Here is a 21,965-nt window from a genome sequence, read left to right as displayed (position 1 = left end):
TTAGAGCCTAAACTTGAGAACATTACATCTGTCACTAGTTGTAAGGGGGCCCTTGAAGAATCTTTCCTCGGCAAACCATAATTGCTGATAACTGCTTATTTTATGCAAATTTTGGCATGTGTGGGACTGTTAATGTGGTGATGTGCTCACTGAATTTGTACAGCTGCTATTGGTAGGCCAACCTTGCAGATGAGACTATGCATTATAATGGACTATAGCGATGGGAGATTTTAAAACATAATTAATTTAGATCTCTGTAAATTATCCAGATGACGTTGAAGGAAACATGCATTTTTTGAGGTTATTGCTTAAATTAGTCAATTGGTATTTTTTATAGTAGGCAAATAAATCAGTATTGTTATATGAGAACCACGATAATGTCCCGTGCAATGTATACACTGTTAACTTGTGAATGTCTGTTTTCTCTATCAGCCAAGGTATGACCCAACCAGAACTTAATGCATCATAAGGCACTTTGGGACTCATTACAATGTGTGAAGCATATGTTTAATGGTACCTTACTACTAATATAAATTATTATTCTTGAATGTACATAGATGGGTCACCAAAGCAACAAAGCTGAATGATTCTCTTCCTGGTTAGTATTGCATCCGTGCTCCGAAAAGCAAAGCTTTACTGGGCTTGCTTGAAAGAAGGTTGATCCTAGGTTGCTGATGCTTTTATGGGGTAGGCACTTAACGTACCTCTGTCCATTTTGTAACAGATGTGTGGCATGGCAAAGTACGTGTAGAAATTGGCATGATGCAAAGAAACAGGGACCCGGTGAAGAAGGGAGAGGTTCGGCCTTATGAGTTTCTGGAATTGCTTGTTCTGTAAGTTTTATTTCTTTGCTTATATTATTGAGACTAATCAAATCAGTATTTAGTATTTGTATTGCAATAGGGGCTAGAGGCTCCAAATGAGACGCAGGCCCCGTTGTGCTAGGCGCTGTACACAGACATAGTAAGGGAGACTCTTTCCATGGTCTTTAACAGTGGCAGGAGTTGGTTTCCCTGAAATAACTGTCGTAAATCCAAGGGAATCAAGGATAATATAAATCAGTAGATTAGTGCACATCAGTAGCCATGTAATCTCCTGCTATCTACATAACGACAGTAACTTGTCGCTTTGCTGCTCAATCAGGATTACCACCAGTTCAGAAACTAAAATGCAGTATTTTATTACTGCAGTTGATTTTGGCAAGGAAAATATCAGTAGTTGCACCTGTTTATCCTCTTTAGTTTATCTGTTTGCAATCAGGCACCTCCTAAATTATAGATTTTAGTTGCTGAAGGAGAAATCAGACACCTGCTTTGCTGAGGTTGTGGCCTACCAATAATGACAAGAGTTATTTTCCCTGTGTGTGTTTTTGAATGCTGCCTTAGTTTTGGATACCCAACTTGGATACCCAAAGAGCAACATTTTCAGAAAGTGGGTGCCCAGCACTTGCTGAAAATCAGCTCCCTTTAAGCTGATTGGTTGGGCGCCCAAACGCTTGACAACCCTAAATTGTTAGACATTTTTGAAAATCTCAGTATGAGTCAGCATGCAAAAGCATTGCAAGGTCCCAGCAGAGTTTTCTTATTTCTTTGTACTACCAACTGTACAGCTAGTTCCTGTACAAACATACGATGAGGCGCTGGTCCCATACACCAAATACATAGACAAAAGGTGGGAAGGAAAATGTGGTGAAGCAACTTGGCCAAGGCTGCAAAGAGCGATAGTGACAGAGCCAGGAATAGAATTCAAGTTTCCTGACTCTCAGTCTAATGATTTGTCCCATGCTGCCTCTCGTGTATGTGACAGCTCCCTTATTTGTTGAGTCACTTTGAGATGGCATTGCACAACACATCACACATTTAGTCAGGGAATTACCCATTTCTCCCAGACTGGATCATCATTCTGCCTGCACTTTGCAGGCTTGTGCCTCTGACTCTCTGACTTCAGCGCTTACCCGGTGAACTCGAAGGAAGGTGCAGGTCTTATCATTGCACCATCGTACGCGTTGTATTTCTTGCAATATCTCTGGGCTTCTTTTGAGGCAAGATACACATAGTTTGAATGGTGTCCTTGTCAAATAAAACAGCGAAGGTGATATCAGGGGCATCCTAGTGAACTTAGCTAATGAACTGATGAGTGCCATAAGTCAAGTAGTTTGAATAACAATGAAGGAGAGGCACTGTACTTAAAATCTTAGAGAGAGAAATCTCCTGAAAGCTGAATTTTAGCAGAAGCCGACAATACAAGATAAGGTAAATTTTGCAGTCGTTCTCCAACAACCTGTTTGGGCAGGGCAAATATTACCTGAGTAGGGCACATTTGCTACACAAGTGTCCTTACTATATACTGAGAGGATTCTGCAGTAGATATGGGGTAATTGACAGGAAAAGACCCCTTACATTTATGTGTAAAGAGATTTTAGAGATAAGCAGTTATATAAAGGGATTATTTCAGCTGCTTGATTTAAGAAGAGTTTTGGGTTTTCTGGTAATGGGATTGTCTTGTTCTCATCTATCCTTCTGTCCCGCAACTCTGTAGTATCTAGACTAGCACCTGAAGGCCCAAAGCATTCACTCAAGACAAGGGGAACACTTAATCATTGCTACCAAGTACTTAGCAGGCTTCACAAAGGGATTAGGTATTTGTAATGGATATCCAGATTTATAGTTGTAAAATTAAAAAAAAAAATTGGGGGGATAAGAACTCTCATGCTTCAGGGAAAAAGCTAGCCTTTAATTAACGGTGGTCAGAACGAAACTTTCCCTGGGGGCAGCTTATTACATTACTGCCTTCTGCAGGGTTTCTGACTTTGTTCTGAAGCCTTTGGTGCTGGCTGCTGTTGGCTGCTGGACTTGATGGACGTTCGGCCTGATCCATTCATGTTTGCAGCCAAGGACCTTGAATTGTTGCCTTTAGGCCACACTAAGGGCTTGTCTACATGGAAAATCTATACTGGTATCAACTAAGGTGTGACTGTAAACCGATATACACCTCTACCCCGATATAACGCTGTCCTTGGGAGCCAAAAAATCTTACTGCATTATAGGTGAAACCGCATTATATCGAACTTGCTTTGATCCGCCAGAGTGCGCAGCCCCGCCCCCCCCGGAGCACTGCTTTGCCGTGTTATATCCAAATTCGTTTTATATCGGGTCGTGTTATATCGGGGTAGAGGTGTAGTTGTACCAGTATAGCTACCCACGTGCACACTCTTATTTCAGTCACTTTCTTTTGGTTTAGTTGAAATTGTTTGGGAAGAGGTTTAATCCAAACCAAAAAAAGGCACTCTTATAAACCCCATCTATACACTCTTATTTCAGTATGCCGGTCTATTGATTTAATTATACCACTATAACTGGCAAAACTTTCCTGTGTAGACAAGCCATAGGGAAACTTGAGAATCCAGTACGCTAATGAGTACTTCCATTAGCAAAGGGCTGGCAAGCATTTTGAGTATTAACATGCAAATGAGCATGACTTTTCTGTGCTACAGAGCGTCCTAGATCTTACTAAAGGCCCAGTCCTGTTTCCATTAGTGTGTTCAGTGGGAATACTCATGAAGGCAGAGCAGGCAATGGCCCTAAGTGTTTAGTTTCATGTCTACATTGATGCACATAATTATTTAGAAATGATTACAGCTCTGTAGACATTTCCTGTAGTCCAAGGCAATATTAAACGTATCATCTACTTAATAATGGCTGTACATGCAAAGCTACTACAAATGTGTGCATGACTGAGTACTTTTTATGCATGTAAATCTGAAAATATGTTTACATGAAGGTTGTAAAAATTATGAGCCCATATAAATTATCATCAAGTGTGGCCTTCAAAGCCGAAGCTTTTATTAGTGTTGCTTGCACATTTTCTTTATTGGTAACCCTCAGCTTACCCTTTGCCTTATAGCAAAACAATAACTGAAAGAAAGCGAGAGAGAAAAGTTAGTTTACTGGGTGAATATAGTCAAGATCTATTACCCAGAAACACAGGTCAGAGAATCAAGCTCTAATGTTAAAAGTTATTAGGGTTCTAATACTAATGGCTCATCAGTGCTGATGGGTTTAAAATGGGATGGCAGGAGACAGCTGGATTTCTGCAAGCAGAGCTCAGAATGTAATCCAGTTGACAGGGTGTTAGGCTATGGGAAAAGGAGACTATTCCCATCAACAAGTTTATTGGATGAGGGATCGGGAAATGAAGATGCTTTGTAATAGTGGTTGCCTGCCTCAGTGAGGAGATTCTTCAAACACTTTTTTGATGGAACTTAGCTCGAGAAGAGAAAGTGTGAAATGGTTATAACAAAGTGCACTGAATTTGTTTCTCTGATGGTGGGAAGGGTCTTGGCTCCCTGCACAGTCTCCAGGTCCCTGGTATCCCCTCGTCTCCTGTCCTCTGTAGTCCTTAGGAGCCTAGGGATCATGTGCACGAGGGTTGGCTGGGGAGCATATTCTGTTCTATATGGATTCTTCAACCGTGCAAATCACCATAGTGTTTTGAGTGCCTTCAGTTAGTGCATTAAGTGACGTGATTAGCACCCTCACACGGAGCCCGGGGCAGTGCAGAAGGGGGAATATTAGGTATTGCAGAACAAAGGCCTCTGGAGAACAGAGAGAGGAAATAGGGGCAGCAGAGCAGATAGAATTTTGCCATTTCACTGGCCTTGAATAGGATCATCAGGGTTCCCAGCTGAGTTTTAGGAGGCTCATCAGAACCGCATACCAATGCAAAGCCTAAATAAGCTTGGTTAGGACACTTCCAAGCAAATGGAAAAACTTCTATTGACTGCATTGGGCTTTGGATCTGCCCTAATGAACATCGCTCTATCAATGTGTTCTCACTCCTCCTCTGTCTAGCCCTCTTTCTGTCTCCATCATTTTCTTTCTCTCTCACCGTGAATTCCTTTTCTATCCTTCTTTAAAAAAACCAAGTCGCTGTAAAATTATATCCTATTACCTAAAGTCCTTGTTCTGCTACAGGTACACATACATTTAATTATATTGGCTATATCAGGGGTCGGCAACCTTTCAGAAGTGGTGTGCCGAGTCTTCATTTATTCACTCTAATTTAAGGTTTTGCGTGCCGGTAATACATTTTAAGGTTTTTAGAAGGTCTCTTTCTCTAAGTCTATAATATGTAACTAAACTATTGTTGTATGTAAAGTAAATAAGGTTTTTTAAAATGTTTAAGAAGCTTCCTTTAAAATTAAATTAAAATGCAGAGCCCCCCCCCCGACCGGTGGCCAGGACCCGGGCGGTGTGAGTGCCACTGAAAATCAGCTCACGTGCCACAGGTTGCCTAACCCTGGGCTATATGAAAATGGCATGAATGTGCATTTTTGGGAAGCATGCTAAAGGCATCTTCTGCTTGTGTAGCTGTTCAATGTGAATTTGTGCATGGTAATTGAATTACTGATCAAGAACTGTATCAATGAAATAATCTTGGTAAATTCTGTGTACTTAAGTAAGTGTAGCCTTGAGACTGCAGTAACTGGAGTAACCCCATTCTTGATTTTTTTGTTGTTGAATATGCAAATATCCCTTTTCAGCTGTTTCCACGCCCTTCAGAAATGGGGAACTTTTAATTTAAGCTGCCTTTTTTTTTTTGAGTCAACCACAGAAAATGATCAGACCATTCCCAGCATTATATGAATGTCTGACTTCAGCCTAATAGCTGCATCTCTTTCATCTCAGGCACTGCTGCCGGACTCTGTCAGGGTGGAATGGCCTATGTCTCCACCCAACTCCCCTGCAGCACATGTGAGTGAGAGAGCAGATGGTTCTTTTGCTGTCTCCTCACTCCCTGGATAATAAGCCCCTCCACTGATTTTCCTGGACTATTGACTGCAAGTCCCAGCACATTTAATATCACCCTGCTCCTCGAGGTCATTCCATCACTTCCAAATCATCTGTCATGATCTCCTTTTCCCACTGACAGAGGCTCAGGGTCATTGCTCACGCACAATCTGAGAAGCCTTGGATGGTAACAAACAGCATTTAGCCAGAATGTGTTCCGACACAGTTACTCCTGGCTGTCACCAAGCAGCTGCTCATGACTGAACCCTGGTACGAGTACTTACCTCCTCGCTTCAGCACAGCAGTAAGGATATGTCTGCACTGCAACCACAGGGTAGGGTTGCAGCTTGCGCAGACGTACCTTAGCTACCTTTAACCTAGCCTTCTTGGGTGTAGCAGCAGTGAGGCCATGGCAGCACGTGCTTCAGCGTGGGCTAGTCATGCAAGTAATTACCTAGGGTTCCAGGTGGACTTGTACATCCAGTGCTGATGCCCGGTCTGCCAAAGCTTCACTGCTCTGGTACCCAAGCTATAAGATTAAAGCTAGCTCTGGTATGGCTACACGTGCTGCAGTCTCACCCTGTAACTGCAGTGTAGACGTACCCTTAGAGACCTCTGCGGGAGGAATAGCTCAGTGGTTTGAGCGTTGGCTTGCTAGCTAAACCAAGAGTTATGAGTTCACTCTTCAAGGGGGCCATTGAGGGGTCTGGGGCAAAAATATGTCTTGGGATTGGTCCTGCTTTGAGCAGGGGGTTGGACTAGATGACCTCCTGAGGTTCCTTCCAACCCTGATGTTCTATGATGCTATGGGAGGTGGTTCCATCATATTCCCATATTTTAACCATTGATTACAGATACAGTGTGTATTACTTTCTTTTCCTGCTCAGAGGGTCTGTTGTTCAGATGGTAAATACTCAACCTCTCCAGCATGTAACACAGTGGTTCGCTAGCTGTGGAGCACTTGCTGGCATTCCTCACAAAATTTCTTCTTTCCAATTGCAAAACTGCATAAAAGACAGCTAAGGATGTTGTGAATATTTTCCTACTGTTTTTTCATGTCAGGAATTGCTGTGGTTGCTACAAAGATGCTATAAGATTGCTAATGCAATGGCACGTGAAACCATCTCCCTATGAAGATATGATCCACACATTGACACGGTTTGAGAACCCCTGTTCCAGTTGGGACTAGTTCCCTGTTGCCAGGCACCTTGTGAGTCCTTGCAGGGCAATCATTGATACCGGTGCAAAGCAGTGCAACTTCAGTTTCATATTGCAAAAGATAAATGGCGATGTGGTAAATCTTGACTTTAGTAAGGCTTTTGATATTGTCTCATATGATCTTCTCGTAAACAAACTAGGGAAATACAACCTGGATGGAGCTACTGTAAGGTGGATGTATAACTGGTTGGAAAACCATTCCCAGAGAGTCGTTATCAGTGGTTCATAGTCAAGCTGGAAGGGCATATCAAGTGGGGTCCTGGAGATATCAGTTCTGGGCCCGGTTCTGTTCAATATCATCATCAATGATTTAGATAATGACATATAGAAAGTACACTTATAAAGTTTGCAGACAATACATAGCTGGGAGGGATTGCAAGTGCTTTGGAGGATCAGATTAAAATTCAAAATGATCTGGAGAAATGGTCTGAAGTAAATAGGCTGAAATTCAATAAGGACAACTGCAAAGAACTCCACTTGGGATGGAACAATCACTTGCACATATATAAAATGGGAAATGACTGCCTAGAAAGGAATACTGCAGAAAGGATCTGGGGGTCATAGTGGAACACAAGCTAAATATGAGTCGACAGTATAATACTGTTGCAAAAAACGCAAACATCATTCTGGGATGTATTTTGTAAATAGGACATGAAAAGTAATTCTTCTGCATTATTTTGTGCTGATTAGGCCTCAACTGGAGTATTGTGTCCAGTTCTGGGTGCCACATTTCAGAACAGATGTGGACAAATTGGAGAAAGTCCAGAGAAAAGCAACAAAAATGATTAAAGGTCCAGAAAACTTGACTGAAAGACTGAAAAACATTGAATTTGTTTAGTCTGGAGAAGAGAAGATTGAGAGGGGACATGATAACAGTTTTCAAGTACATAAAAGGTCGTTATAAGGAGGAGGGAGAAAAATTGTTGTTCTTAATGTCTGAGGATAGGACAAGAAGCAATGGGCTTAAATTGCAGCAAGGATAGTTTATGTTAGACATTAGGAAAAACTTCCTAACTGTCAGGGTGGTTAAGCACTGGAATAAATTGCCCAGGGAGGTTGTGAAATCTCCATCATTGCAGATTTTTAAGACCAGGTTAGGCAAACACCTGTCAGGGAAGGTCTAGATGATACTGAGTCCTGCCATGAGTGCAGAGGACTGGACTAGATGACCTCTCAAGGTCCCTTACAGTCTTACAGTTCTAGGATTCTGTGATCACTCGGTTGTTCTTGCTTCTTTCTGGGCAGTTTTATCAAATTTAAGTATCAGAGAGGTAGCCGTGTTAGTCTGGTTCTGTAAAAGCAGCAAAGAATCCTGTGGCACCTTATAGACTAACAGACGTTTTGCAGCATGAGCTTTTGTGGGTGAATGCCCACTTCGTCGGATGCAAGAGTGGAAATTTCCAGGGGCAGGTAAATATAAGCAAGCAAGAAGCAAGCTAGAGATAACGAGGTTAGATCAATCAGGGAGGCAAGCCATTCACAGTCTTTGTTTAATATTAGGAATGGCAATATACAAAAACCTGTAGGAGAACACTTCAACCTCCCTGGCCACACAATAGCAGATCTTAAGGTGGCAATCCTGCAGCAAAAAAACTTTAGGACCAGACTTCTAAGAGAAACTGCTGAGCTTCAGTTCATTTGCAAATTTGACACCATCAGTTTAGGATTAAACAAAGACTGTGAATGGCTTGCCAACTACAGAACCAGTTTCTCCTCCCTTGGTTTTCACACCTCAACTGCTAGAACAGGGCCTCATCCTCCCTGATTGATCTAACCTCATTATCTCTAGCTTGCTTCTTGCTTGCTTATATTTACCTTCCCCTGGAAATTTCCACTCTTGCATCCGATGAAGTGGGTATTCACCCACGAAAGCTCATGCTGCAAAACGTCTGTTAGTCTATAAGGTGCCACAGGATTCTTTGCTGCTTTTATCAAATTTAGTCTCTGAAGATGTGGCGTTAGCAAGCATAATGCTCTCAAGTGGAGGATCCAGCAAAGCGGGCAAGCACACATTTCCTGTCCTGAAAGACCTGATCCAACCCTTTGTCAAGCCCTTGAAATATTTTAATGACAAGAGCTGTCTGTGAAAATGTCTTGTTTGCCCCATACCCACCATTCATAGCATTATACAAATTGCTGTTCAGAGTAGGGGTTGACACATTTCTTTTGGAGTTAGGCTCCAATGACATGTTCAAATGAGTGCTGTACAACTCCCCATTGCAGTCTAGTGCAGCAGTGAACACAGACCTTAGTATTATGCTCACTTGCTCAATTGACATGGCATGCAGAGCTTGGCTTTATGCAGACAGAGAAATACCATTTGGAGGGGCAATGAGGGTGTGGCTCAGACACGGCCAGAGTATGGTGGAAATTAGTATGTCTCCACTCAGCTGTAGCAAACAAAAGTGGGCCTCTGGGTGAGAATCTAAATGCTCAGTAAAAGAATCCCTTGGAGACCATAGTCTGTTGGCACGAATTAGAGCAGATCTCCAGTTGCTGGAGTTGGTCAGAAAACCAAGGAGTTGTAGCCAGTTCCTTGACAAGTCCTCGCACACACACACTACTACACCCAGCAGAGAAGCTGATCTGGCTACCATGCGTTCTTCAAAGCTGTGTGGGTCAGAAACAGGAGGTTACCTTTCACTGGCATTCTTCTGGATCCTGACATTTTCTCTCTCACTACTTTCTTTTTTGAGCAACTAACAGGCATTAATATATTTACACCTGCTGCCTCTGTCTGCTTATCTGAACACTTACGGCACAAATGCCTCACTAGCAAAAGGAATTCAGCATTCTTTGATTGTTTTTAGGGATGAAGTGTGAAACAAAGGAAAGAAAAGTGTTTGATTTTCGTAAACTTAGACAACCCCATAAAAGCCAAAATAGCAAAAACTGGTATTGACTAGTAAAGTGAGCAAAAGTGATATAAACACTTCACTTCAGATTGCGGTGTAGCCAGCCAAGACACAATTTTTTTTCTGAGATAAGAAAAGCCAACATTTGACATCACATGCGTAAAAATCACATTATTTCCTTTCATTGCTGTCAACATGAGGTGCAGGAACTTACAGTTCATACTGTTTTTTCTCCTTTTCCTTACGTCAAACTACTATTAAAGGCTATTCTTTATAAAAAAATAATCAATCAATAGTTTAATTCACCTGCTTGAGTTTTGTTGTTCATTAAAGAGGGCAGTCAGTTTTTAAGAAATTACGGTAGGAAATGTTGTGGAGAAGCTCAAGCAGTACTTGGCCAGATCCTTTTTTTTTTAATGTGAAATACATCTGATGATATTTTCAAAGTTGCAGCATGGTCAAAACACAGTGTGCAACTAGGGCAGTTATACAGAGTCCAATACTTTCATCACATACAGTAGGGTCATTGTTAAGAAGTTTCAACACCTGCCTGTCCTCGTCAATGAGAATGGACCATATGATAATCGCTCAGAATGTTTAAAGTAGATTGCAGATCAAAACCTCTCAACATACAGATGGTTCAGCTAGACCTCAAAGCGCTAGTGGAGTTGGTATGTATTGAAGGCCATCGGTACCTCAGCACACAACTCCAGGTGTGCACAACAACAACACCTTGCCAAGGGAGGCATGTCTCCTACTTCAAAACGGTGATTCCGGCCTGTTTTGACTGGAGCCTGTTCAGTTCATGACTCAGAGCTGGCTCTGCTCTTAACACCTGGAAGACAGCAGTCAAGAGATGGGGAGGTGGCCTAATGGTTAAGGCACTGGACTGGGATTCAGAAGATCTGGGTTTTCTTCTCTCTCAGAGGTTAGAATCATAGAAATGCAGAGTTTGAAGAGACATCAAGAGATCATAGAGTCCATCCCCTATGCTGAGGCAGGAAAAAGACCCAGACCACCCTTGATGGGTGTTTGTCTAACCTGTTCAATAATCTTTTACATAGTCAAAGACTGTTATCATGTCCCACCTTCAGTCTTCTTTTATCTAGACTAAACATGACCAATTCTTTCAACCTTTCTTCACAATAGCACTGCAGGGAGACATTAGCCACAATAACTCCATGCCTTCTGTCCCCTTTCTACTACATGAAAACAGATCTCTGTATCCCAGGTTTTAGAAGAGATTTCAAACGGAGGTTCTCTGTGTACTTTGAGTGATAAGAGATGTCATATAGCAGATCCACACATACTTCATTTAATTTGTCAATTTGTTACGCTCTTTAGAAATAGTGGTTCTTTTGCAAGAAGGCAATTTTTATTTCTTCAACAGGGAAATATGTCTCTCTTCAATTATACTCAGATTATGATTACCTTTCAGATTGAGGGATATAATTTTAAAATCAGCTATTTACATATTTTAAAAAGAATCCTCTAAAAATGATATATTAGCATATGCTCCATACAGATCTTCTATCCCTATAAGCAGTTATATTTGACCTCTTTTCTTGTGTTCCCACAAGTACTCCAGATTATTTAAGCAATTATATAGCCTGATTTTTTTACATTTTCTTTAAGAGTAAGAAATCCTTCCCTCAGAATCTGAATTAACCAACACGTTACTGAATGTGTCAACATTAAACAATGCTGTTTGAGCTTCAAAGTAAGCATTTTTTATATAAAATGTAATAAATAATGTGGGAAAATGGTGATTAACCCTCCCCTCAAAATCAGATGTAGCCAATATACAGATTTCAGTGAATTTTAACTATGTGGGGAGTTTTAAGAGTCTGTGGTCATTTGGGACAGTAAAAAAGGTACTATATTTCTTAAAGGACCCATTTAAAATTTTTATTTTGCTTAAAGCTAAGCATGTACATAAGAACATAGGTAAGTCACAGCCTGTGCCCTTGTCAACACTACAGAAAATGTCTTTTTATATCTTATAATCATAGAAGTGTAGGACTGGAAGGGACCTCAATAGGTTATTTAGTCCTGTCCCCTGCACTCAGGGCAGGACTACGTAATAACTGGAACATCCCTGCCAGGTGTTTGTCTAGCCTGTTCTTAAAAACCTCCAATGATGGAGATTCCACAACCTCCATAGGCAATTTATTCCAGTGCTATGTGTAAATCCTTGTATTTTACAACAGCTACAAGTAATGAATTTAAGAATAGAAGGGAGCAGCTCTGAAAGATTAAATTGGACAAATCCTCCCAGGGCTGTGAGACATCTCACTACCACTTGCCTTTAGCATGAGGTAGCCTCATCTGTACCTGCTGTGGATCACCTTTCCAACCCCACTGGGCATGTGCAACACAAGCTCTCCCCTTTATGCCTTGCAGGCCCCACTGTCACTCTACAGATCGGCCCACTCCAAACCTCAAGTCCTCCAAGCATCACCACGTAGGGGTCCAGCCCCTGCTCCACTCACAATGTTCATAGATTCACTGCTTGCAAAGAAGCAGCACACCCCAGCTTACCAGTTCCCCCCCTCAGATCACTGCTCTGGGTAACTCACAGCACCGAGATATGGTTACAGTCAAATCCAGTATAAGTTTAATTAACACAGCATCACCTCCTCATGACCTGCCTAAACTCCAAGACCTTAGGAACATAATTTTCCATATAGATACATAACTCCGTAAATGTTATCTGTGCACACATTTCACAATGATTATGACCACCAGTTGGCTACTGGCTCTTAGTAGAGACCTCACATGCCACATGAACTATTATGCAGATATCCCATCCAGGGGATACCTGTCAAACCCTGTGCATGCCCTGTGTCCTCTGCCAGTTGGTATCAAGAGGTCCCTGGGCCACTAGCCATCAGGGGTGAAATCCTGATTCCACTGAGGTCAGTGGGAGCTGAGCTATTGCCTGCAGTGGCACCAGGATTTCACCCCAAATTTTCAATTCATACAGGGAGAAGGTTTTTGTGTTGGTGTCTGCACATCAGTCAGTGTCCCTCCTGCTCATTATTATACACGTCCATGACAATTTTAATACAAATGGAATATTTCCCCCCTCCAAGTCCTTTATTTCCTCATGCAGACTAAGTTACATTTGTTATACATGTATTTTATAACTCTGAAATACTTGCTTCTCCAAAGAATTCACAATCATAATAGAATACTGAAAACCTGTACCATTTTTTTTTGTATCTTGTAGGCACTTTTCAGACAAAACTGATTACTTCTCAGAGCACTGTTATGTGACAGACAGGTGCATACATTTTATTGTCCCCATTTTACAGATATGGAAACTGTGGGCTTCTCTACACTTACATTTAGTTTGTGGCAAGCTGGGTTTAAATCTACGCCTTGCCAGTCTGCCACACATAACAGCTATGTCTGCACTTGGAGCTGGGGTGTGATTCCCAGCTTGAGTAGACATACTTCTGCTAGCTCTCATCAATTTAGTATGCTAAAAATAGTGGTGCAGCAGCGATATGGGCTAGCAGCCCTGAGAATGTACCCCTGGGATCCGGTTTGCACTTGGGGCACTAGCCTGTGTCACAGCTATGCTATTCTTAGCATGCAATTTCGATGAGAGCTAGCGCAAGTATGTCTAACACATGCTGGGAATCACATTCCCAGCTCCAAGTATAGACATAGCCCAAGTGTCCCTATGGACCTGGCTGACGCGCACTAACAGTTCCTTAGTGCCTTTTGATCTACCCCACATGAAACTAAAATAGATCAAACAGCACTAAAGAACTGTTAGTGCGTGTCAGCAGGGCCACACAGACCCGTAGCATGTGGCAGGCTAGTGCGGATGGATTTATATCCCAGCTTATCGTGAACTAAATGTTTGTGTAGGCAAGCCCGAAGACACAGAGATCATGACTTTTCCAAGGGCACAGAGTGGAATAAGAATCAGAAGTGACACTGGAACTTAGGAATTTCTGGCTTCTGTGCTCAGATCACTAATTCATGTCTCTGACTAACCTTATACCTCTGTGCATGTGTGTGTATTTATGTTTTCTTATTGCTTTCTATGAATATTAGGAAAACCTATGAAACAACTGAAATTTAAACTCATATCCAACAAATACTCTGAGCATCAGTGAGCTCATTGATTTAAATGTGACTATTCACACACTTAAAATTAAGCACCCGCTTTAATGCTTTGCTGGCTCGGAAACCATGTTAGTGACCTTTTTATATTTACCTACTGATTTTGAAATTAGGGATATCACTCCAAGATTATTTTTTTTTTTTTTTTGGCTATTAGCAACATTGAAAAGTGTGTGTAGGTATTGGGCCCACCTATTCTCCTCTGCTGAAAAAGACCTGTATAAATGTCACCCGGAAAAGGAAAAACAAACCAACCGCTTTATCAACATTTTAAAGAAATATTTAAATATTCAAAGTTTTGTTTTGTTTTTAGATCAGGTCATTCTGTTTTAAGGCTGCTCCACCAGAAAATGTACTTTTTTTTAGTAAACTAGTCAAATTCAGAAATTCAAGTTGACAATATCCCTTGAAAAGTCTCAGTTACAGAGCTGGTCCATGGAGAATACTCTTGAGGAGAAGTATGTGGATGCTAACCCTGCTATGGTGCCTGTTTTGCAGAATGTAGCTAATGAGACAGCTTCAGTTTCTAGCGCCCTTCTGAGTGCTAACTCCATCATTTAAGATAAAAAGTAAGAGGTGTGGGGGGCTGCCTTTCATCTCTCACTCTGGGAGAGGCTAATATCTCCAAGTCAAAGCTGAGTTAACTGGCAGCTTTGGTTAAGGGAAACTATCTTAGCAGTTTCAGCTGACTTGTAGATTGATAACTTCTTTCTTGGGACCTTATAATTGTTGCAAAAGCAAATAATCTCCCTTTAAAGAAAAAAGAAGAGGAGGAAAAATAGAAATGGAATGCAACATACTGAGGGGCTATAAGGGAAAATGTCTCAAAAGAAATACATCAGTAAGGGCAGAGTTGTAATGTAGATAGAGGAAAAAGTGCATTGATTTCCTGACCTTAAATTTTACTATAGATCTCAGGTTTTAAAAAAAAAAAGCAATCCTTACCCATATCACCAACCATCTTTCCTGGTCTCCAGCTGTGAATCAAAGAGCAAGATCTCAGATAAAGTGAAGAAGATCAGAAATACGGTGGTGACTTTCAGGGAAGATTTTGAGGTAAGCAGAATTAAATCTTTGAGGTAAGAAGAATTAAATCAGAATTAAAATTTTGCCCTGTGTTAGTGGCGGCTCGAGAGGCATTGTGCCACTTAAGGGCATGGGGCTCCTGCGAACATAAGGCAGGTCCATACTGACTATAATAGGCACCAATAGTATGTGCATTGCAATATCAACTAGAGTCCATAACCGGAATCTGGGCCCTATTGTGCTAGGCACTGTATACACAGTAAGAGACAGTCCTGCCCCCAAAGAGTTTACAAAGACCTTGATTTAACAATGTGACTAAAGCATGGGCGTAACTTTAATCATGTGAATGTTTCCTTTGGAGTCAATAGGTGTAAGAACATACTTAAAGTTAGTTATGTACCTAAGAATCTGCTGGTTCCAGGCTTGCATAGACAAAAGATGGGGGAGAGAAAGTATTTTTGGAGGGGGGAACTGAGGCCCAGGGAGATTAAGTGGCTTCTGCAAGGTCAGACAGGGTCCTGAACTGGGATATAAACCGTGATCTCTTGAGCCCCAGGGTTACTACTTTAGCCTCAAGACCTTCTTTTCTACAACTAGAGTCTACATTTCCACTCCTATTATTAGGCCAATGTAACCCATCACTCTGTAAGCTGTTTTCTGGAGGAAGAATAAATGAGAAAGTTCAGTGATTGCTGAAAATGTTTTATGTATGTCAGAGGAGAAACAATGTTGCTGTGGAAGGTGTTAGTAAGTGCTACTGCTACACAAACACTTCCACATTCTTTTTCTTACTATGCAGTTTTGACTCTTGGGAAGACATGCTGTGCTGGTGTAGAGACAACTTTTGGAGAGACTGATTTGTACAAAAGTGCTGAGCATCTGTCCTGAAAAAAAAAGCCCCGTTCTAAAGTGTCTTGGGTTTGGCAACCAAGAATGGAGGCTCCCAAAATCATTAGTCTCTGTTGAAAATTGAGGCCTATGTTTTTGGCCTGCTGCACAGATAGATCTGAGTTAGGCTATGTCTACACTACAGCTTATGTCAGCATAACTTATGCTCAGAGGTGTGAATAAACCACCCCCCTGAGCGACATGAGTTACACAGACTTAAGCGCCAGTGTAGACAGCACTATGTTGGCGGGAGAACTTCTTCCGCTAACATAGCTACTGCTGCTCTTAAACAATGTTTAAAAGGGGACTGGATAAATTCATGGTGGCTAAGTCCATAAATGGCTATTAGCCAGGATGGGTAAGAATGGTGTCCCTAGCCTCTGTTCGTCAGAGGATGGAGATGGATGGCAGGAGAGAGATCACTTGATCATTGCCTGTTAGGTTCACTCCCTCAGGGGCACCTGGCATTGGCCACTGTCGGTAGACAGATACTGGGCTAGATGGACCTTTGGTCTGACCCTGTACGGCCTTTCTTATGTTCTTATGTTCTTATGTTCTTATGCTCGCTGAGGTGGTTTTATTATGCCAACGGGAGAGCTCTGTCTCTTCAGCATAGAGCGTCTTCACCCGATGCAGTGCTGTATGTGTAGACATGCCCTTACTCTGGATTTCAGAGGGGCTGGAACCAATTTTCTGGCTTAGGCCCATTTGTAATTTAAACATTGTTCAGTAATTGTTGGCAAATATAGTGTAAGTCTCTCATATGTTATTCTGCAGAATAATAAGGTAAGATGACAGGTCAGAAATCAGTTCATCTCCATTCTCCGTTTTATGGCTATGCGACTTAATACAACTTCCCACTAACTATATGATATCACCATCATCTAGTTGTCAGAGTGGTTTAAATCTGACACATGCAGAAATGTTATTAAAAAACCTGACATTTCCAAAGAGACAGCATAAATATAATAGCCATAAGCATTTCATTTCTAAATGCAGCCTTCAAAAATACACTTACCAAATACCATTACTCTATAAAACTATAAACTACAGCAAAGCACAAAATTCATATATCTGTCCTAGTAATGAAAAAAAAAAGAAGAGAAGAGAATCCAGCTAGATGCAACGACCCACCGAGAAGTAAATTATAAGTGATGTTTGTGTTTTTTTAATGATGATAATGATAGTAATAATAAGAAATCCTTTTCACAGTGGCTTGCAAACACATTATATAAACTAACTAGAGTCTTGAAATGTATCTCATGTTTGAGTATTTATGTAGGCATGCAGCTATTGTGTTTTTTCACATCTTCACTAAGGTTACATGGCCAGAGATGATCATTTTGTTAATGTATATTGCTGCTATTTCTAACATTTCTTGTCTGTTTAATAAAATGATCTGACAACCCATTAGCTCTGCAAAGCCACCTTGGAATGTACCAGCTCATTGATGACAGCAGAGCAAAAAGTAAACATATATTGCTCCTGCCATTGAAGCGATCGCTGCCAGCAAACCAAAAGAACACAAAATAGATTTCCCTGCATTTGCAAAGGGGGGTGATTGCACTTCTGTTAGCTGTAATAATGAGTCATACTGCATGGAGACATCTTACATCGCTTGCATAAGTTGAATCAAATCAGATGAAGGAGTCAGCTGAAGAAGTGAGAACCATCACTATTAGTGAACTGGGAAATTTGGGCTGAAGCAGGCATCAGGGAAAACTGTAAGCTTCTCCTCTTCCTTACGCTGGTTTTACACCGGTGTTATTCAACTGACTTCAATGGAGTTACTCCTGATGTACATCAGCGTAAGAGAGAAGAATTGGGCGGTTACATTTTTATGTACTAAAGCCAGTCAATAGCTTTTATTTCCTTTGATGTTAGCACCTGATCCAAATCTCTTTGAAGTCAATGGAAAGACTCCCATTGACTTCTGTGGGCTTGAGGTCATTACTTTATTGTGTAAGCAGCTGGGGAGAAACTCAGAGGCCCTCAGCGTGAAAATACTTTCTACCATCATTCTGTTTTGCCCAAAGGGAGAGCACAAAAGAAAAATTAAATTTAATGCAACATGAAGGGTGAGATTTAGAGCAAAAGCATAGATGTTCAGAGTCCCCGACAGCTGTTCATTCTGACATCATTAGGATTACGATGTGCCATTTAGGCACAGCCTATCATATAGGGTGGCATAGAGCCACCCCATCCTGCAGGATCCCCAGGAAGCAACCCTTTGTATGATGCACCAAAGAGCAAGCCAAGTCTGGCCCTCATGGAGTACTGCCCCCCCTCCTTCCCGAGCACAGAGACAGAACAGACATCATGCACCTGGAACGGCAGTGTGATGCTCCCGGGTTGTGAACCTGGGCACCTCACCACTACCTGCCCTTGGCATGTGGTGGGCTTGTCTGTGTCTGCTCTAGCTCAGCTCCCTGAAACCACAGATCTCGCTCTCTCTGGCCAGTGATAGGCACACACCAACCCCCGGCTCCTCGAAATGCTCCCTGCTGTGTCCATCCCTTCCCCACTGGACACACACACATTGTCAGGTTTGCTGTCCTCAAGGGGACAATGTACACACCAGCTTGTTTGAGTCAACTGAAGATCAACCTTCTACTTCTCCTGCATACGGAGGTAATCGGTATACACTGGGATTGCTTATTTCTCTAAGGCCTGGTCTACACTGGGAGGGGGTGTCAACCTAAGTTATGCAACTTCAGCTACGTGAATAACCTACTTAGATCTCCTTACCGTGGTGTCTTCACTGCAGTATGTCGACTGCTGACGCTCTCCCGTTGACTCCTCCTACGCTTCTCGCTCCGGTGGAGTACCGGAATCGACGGGAGAGCACTTGGCAATTGATTTATCGCGTCTTCACTAGACACGATAAATTGACCCCCACTGGATCGATTGCTTTGGAGGTAAGTGTAGACATGCCCTAAGGCTCATCAGTTCTCACTAGACATAGCAAGAGATCTAAGCAGCTCAAGCCAATGCTAGTAAAATGGATTAGATCAGATTAGATCAATCTCTACGTGAAGGCTAAGGGTTACCCAGGTGGGGCAAATGATTGAGACTCCAGGGCTTGATCCTGTTCCAGTAGAAATTCAGTGGAAGTTTTGTCACTGACTGCAATTGTAACAGGATCGGGCCTGGTGACATTACCCAGGGTACAATCTTGATCTGATGGACAGCCCTGTCCCCTCAATTCCCCAGCCTAGGGTGCCTTTTACACTGCTTCACTGTGAGAGCAACCACTCCCGGGCTGCTCACACACAGCCTCCAGCATGTAAATCCCTCCCAGCTATACTGTCTGAGTGCTATAGCCAGTCACTCATGAATTACACTGCAAAGCAACACCAGCAAACTCACAGCACCAGACTTTTCCCCACAAATGTGTGTCTTGGACTGCCCAGCACCCTCTTGGACAATACAAACTCATATAAAGTCCATCATTTCATTACTAGAAAATGGTATGCACTAATCTTATCATCCCAAATGGAACTTTCCAAACACGTCAATCCAACCACACTGATTCAGATAAAACAACAAAACAAATTTACTAACTACAGAAAGATAGATTTTAAGTGACTACACGTAATGAGACGTTTAAGTCAGAATTGGTTGCAAGGAAACAAAAGGTAAAACACAACTACAACCTCATTTAACAAGCTAAGTAAATAAAAAGCAAAGGTCTCTCTCACTACACCTTCCAGCAGCCATATTGGCTGAACCAATTTCAGTCAGGATCTCCACCCAGTCCAGTGCTGCTTCCTTTGCTCTTCAAGTGTTGATGATGCCGTGGGTAGAGAGCAAGGGAGAAATGAATTGGGGCATCTGCGCTCTCTCTTATAGCCCTTTCTCTTGCATGAGAATCATCTGTAGGTGAGGTTAGGAGACAAAGTCTCTGTGCCCAGGAACCTTAAACTACTTCTTTGTCAAAATTTAGATTTTCCCCATATTATCTCTCCTGCCCACTTAATCAGAGGGTGGTCCATTTGATCTCATGGACACCTGGCTGAGGTGTTCGCTAGCCTTTTGCCTCTGGGGAACTTGTTTATGACTGGCCTCCAGAACATGTTGGACCATGTCTTGGTAACATTATTCAATGGAATCTTATCTCTCTACATAAAATGTTGTTGCCACACGTATTTTACCAGGACAATAATGATCAGCAAATTATGAGTTTTCAAATGATACCTTACATGGAATGCTTTGTACAAAATTTAACATAGTGTTGTAGAAGGGGTGAACATAGGGATACAGACTGTCACAGGCCTCAGGCTGTTAACTAGAAGGAATCATTGTTATAGCAGCTCTCTCTCTCTATATATATATATTTTAAAAAGGAAGCTGCTCACCCATTTTTTAACCCGGTTTATTAGCATGACTGAGTTTTAATTGTAATAGATGGGAGCCCTACTATTCATCTGACTAGCTTAAAATGTCAGCTCTCAGTATTTCTGTTTTTCTATATGTATTTTCATCATCTCTTTATCCGGCCACACTCCATATTCTCTATTCTTCTCTCACACCTGATCTGTGAGCTGATAATACCAGACGTCACGAAAGAGAGGATTTTCTTTTCGAAATTCTATAGAGGATGAAGATTGCCTGATATGACACTAGCAATCAATGTTGAATCTGCTAGTAAGAACTGAGGACTCTCTTCTTATCAATCAGCCAGTCACTCAGCGTGTTTATACAAAACCTTTCATACAGTGTACCCTAGAGCACTGTCCAATAATAACAAAGCAGTGAAAAGGTACTGCTGCTTTCAATATGACCATTTCACTGTTTCCTCCTCCTCTTTGTCTATTAGCTTATCTTCATTTTCTGTGGGTTCTCCCATGTTTAGTCTGTTCAATGGGGCCCTGATTCAGGCCCCTAGGAGATAGTGCCGTAAAATAATATTGACGAGGTTTGTGAAAAATACCAGAGCCGGGAGGCATGGTTTCAATTTAAACTTTGGTTTTAGGTCAATCAGTTAACGTTAAACACGGGCTCAAGCCCATCCCTCTTCAGCAAAATTCTTCAGTACATCCAATGAAACTTAAACATGTGCTTAACATTAAGCCCGTGCTTAGATGCACTGTTGAAGCAGGACCTAAATGTCTTTCTCTCATTGTTCACAAATGATATATGGGCAGCCGTCCTCTCCCAGGGCTATTATCAGTATAATATAGATCAAAATCTCTCATGCGCCAGAGTCAGGAAAATGGCAGGGAGCCAGTTAGGGTTCCTAGATTATGAGGGCTGACTACTGCCCCTACATCACTTAGAACTACTTCTGGGTAGCTCTAATTTGGGCTGTTGATTTGGGAGCCTCTGTCGGTGGAGATTTGACATTGCAGATTTGCGCTCCCTTATACTCGTCATGTGCCCCCCTGCACCAGAAGGGGCTTTGGCCTAGACCTGAGAGTGGCACTGTTCTGCCCAACAGAGAGTTCCCTTACACCAAAGGATTTCTCATCTGAGCATTGGTGGGCAGATTATAGCCTCTTTGTGGTGCAAATAGGCTCTTAACTCACTAGAAAATCTGGTTTTATGTGTTTTCATCTGAGTGTCAGAAATCAGCCAGATAATGAGCGGAATAATTGTGGAGAGCTTTGAAAGTGACTGCTAAAACCCAACCGTTCATCCACAAAGGCACAGAAAGCCAGTGAATAAAGACACCGAAAAAGGTGTAAAATGAGAACAAATCTTTGGACTCATATAAACCCCTGTCAACAGCATTATGTGTGAGTCAAAACTGATGTAGAACATGATCTGGGAGTTCAGCCAACAGAAAATTACAGTGATCAATTCCGGCCCTAACAAAAGCAGGAGGTCTCAGACTGGTAACCTGCAGAGAGGGGCTGGGGGGAAGCAGCATTGGCCAAGCCACTGATGTATTCCTCCAGGGTTGTTAAATCAGCATTCACACCAAGGTTCTTGACACAGCAGATGTATTATAATTGGATATTATCCATGACAACCTCAAGAATCAATAAGTAATTTCAGGGGATATATCAATGAAATCTTGTCTGTGCCCGAGCTCAGTTTCAAGCAA

General features: G+C 41.9%; 1 protein-coding gene across 1 annotated transcript in view; it reads left to right on the top strand.

The window, feature by feature from the left end:
* Positions 1-21,965, top strand: part of LOC120374436 — a 156,822-nt gene that overhangs the window by 46,438 nt on the left and 88,419 nt on the right. Inside the window, exon 2 of the mRNA XM_039494139.1 lies at positions 14,980-15,058. Coding sequence (XP_039350073.1) covers positions 14,980-15,058 — 79 coding nt within the window. The remainder of the gene's footprint in view (positions 1-14,979; positions 15,059-21,965) is intronic.

Source organism: Mauremys reevesii, linkage group 11 (assembly GCF_016161935.1).
Source record: "Mauremys reevesii isolate NIE-2019 linkage group 11, ASM1616193v1, whole genome shotgun sequence".
NCBI lineage: Eukaryota > Metazoa > Chordata > Testudines > Geoemydidae > Mauremys > Mauremys reevesii.
Note: the sequence above shows the minus strand (reverse complement) of the source record. Positions and strands in the feature narration are given on the sequence as shown.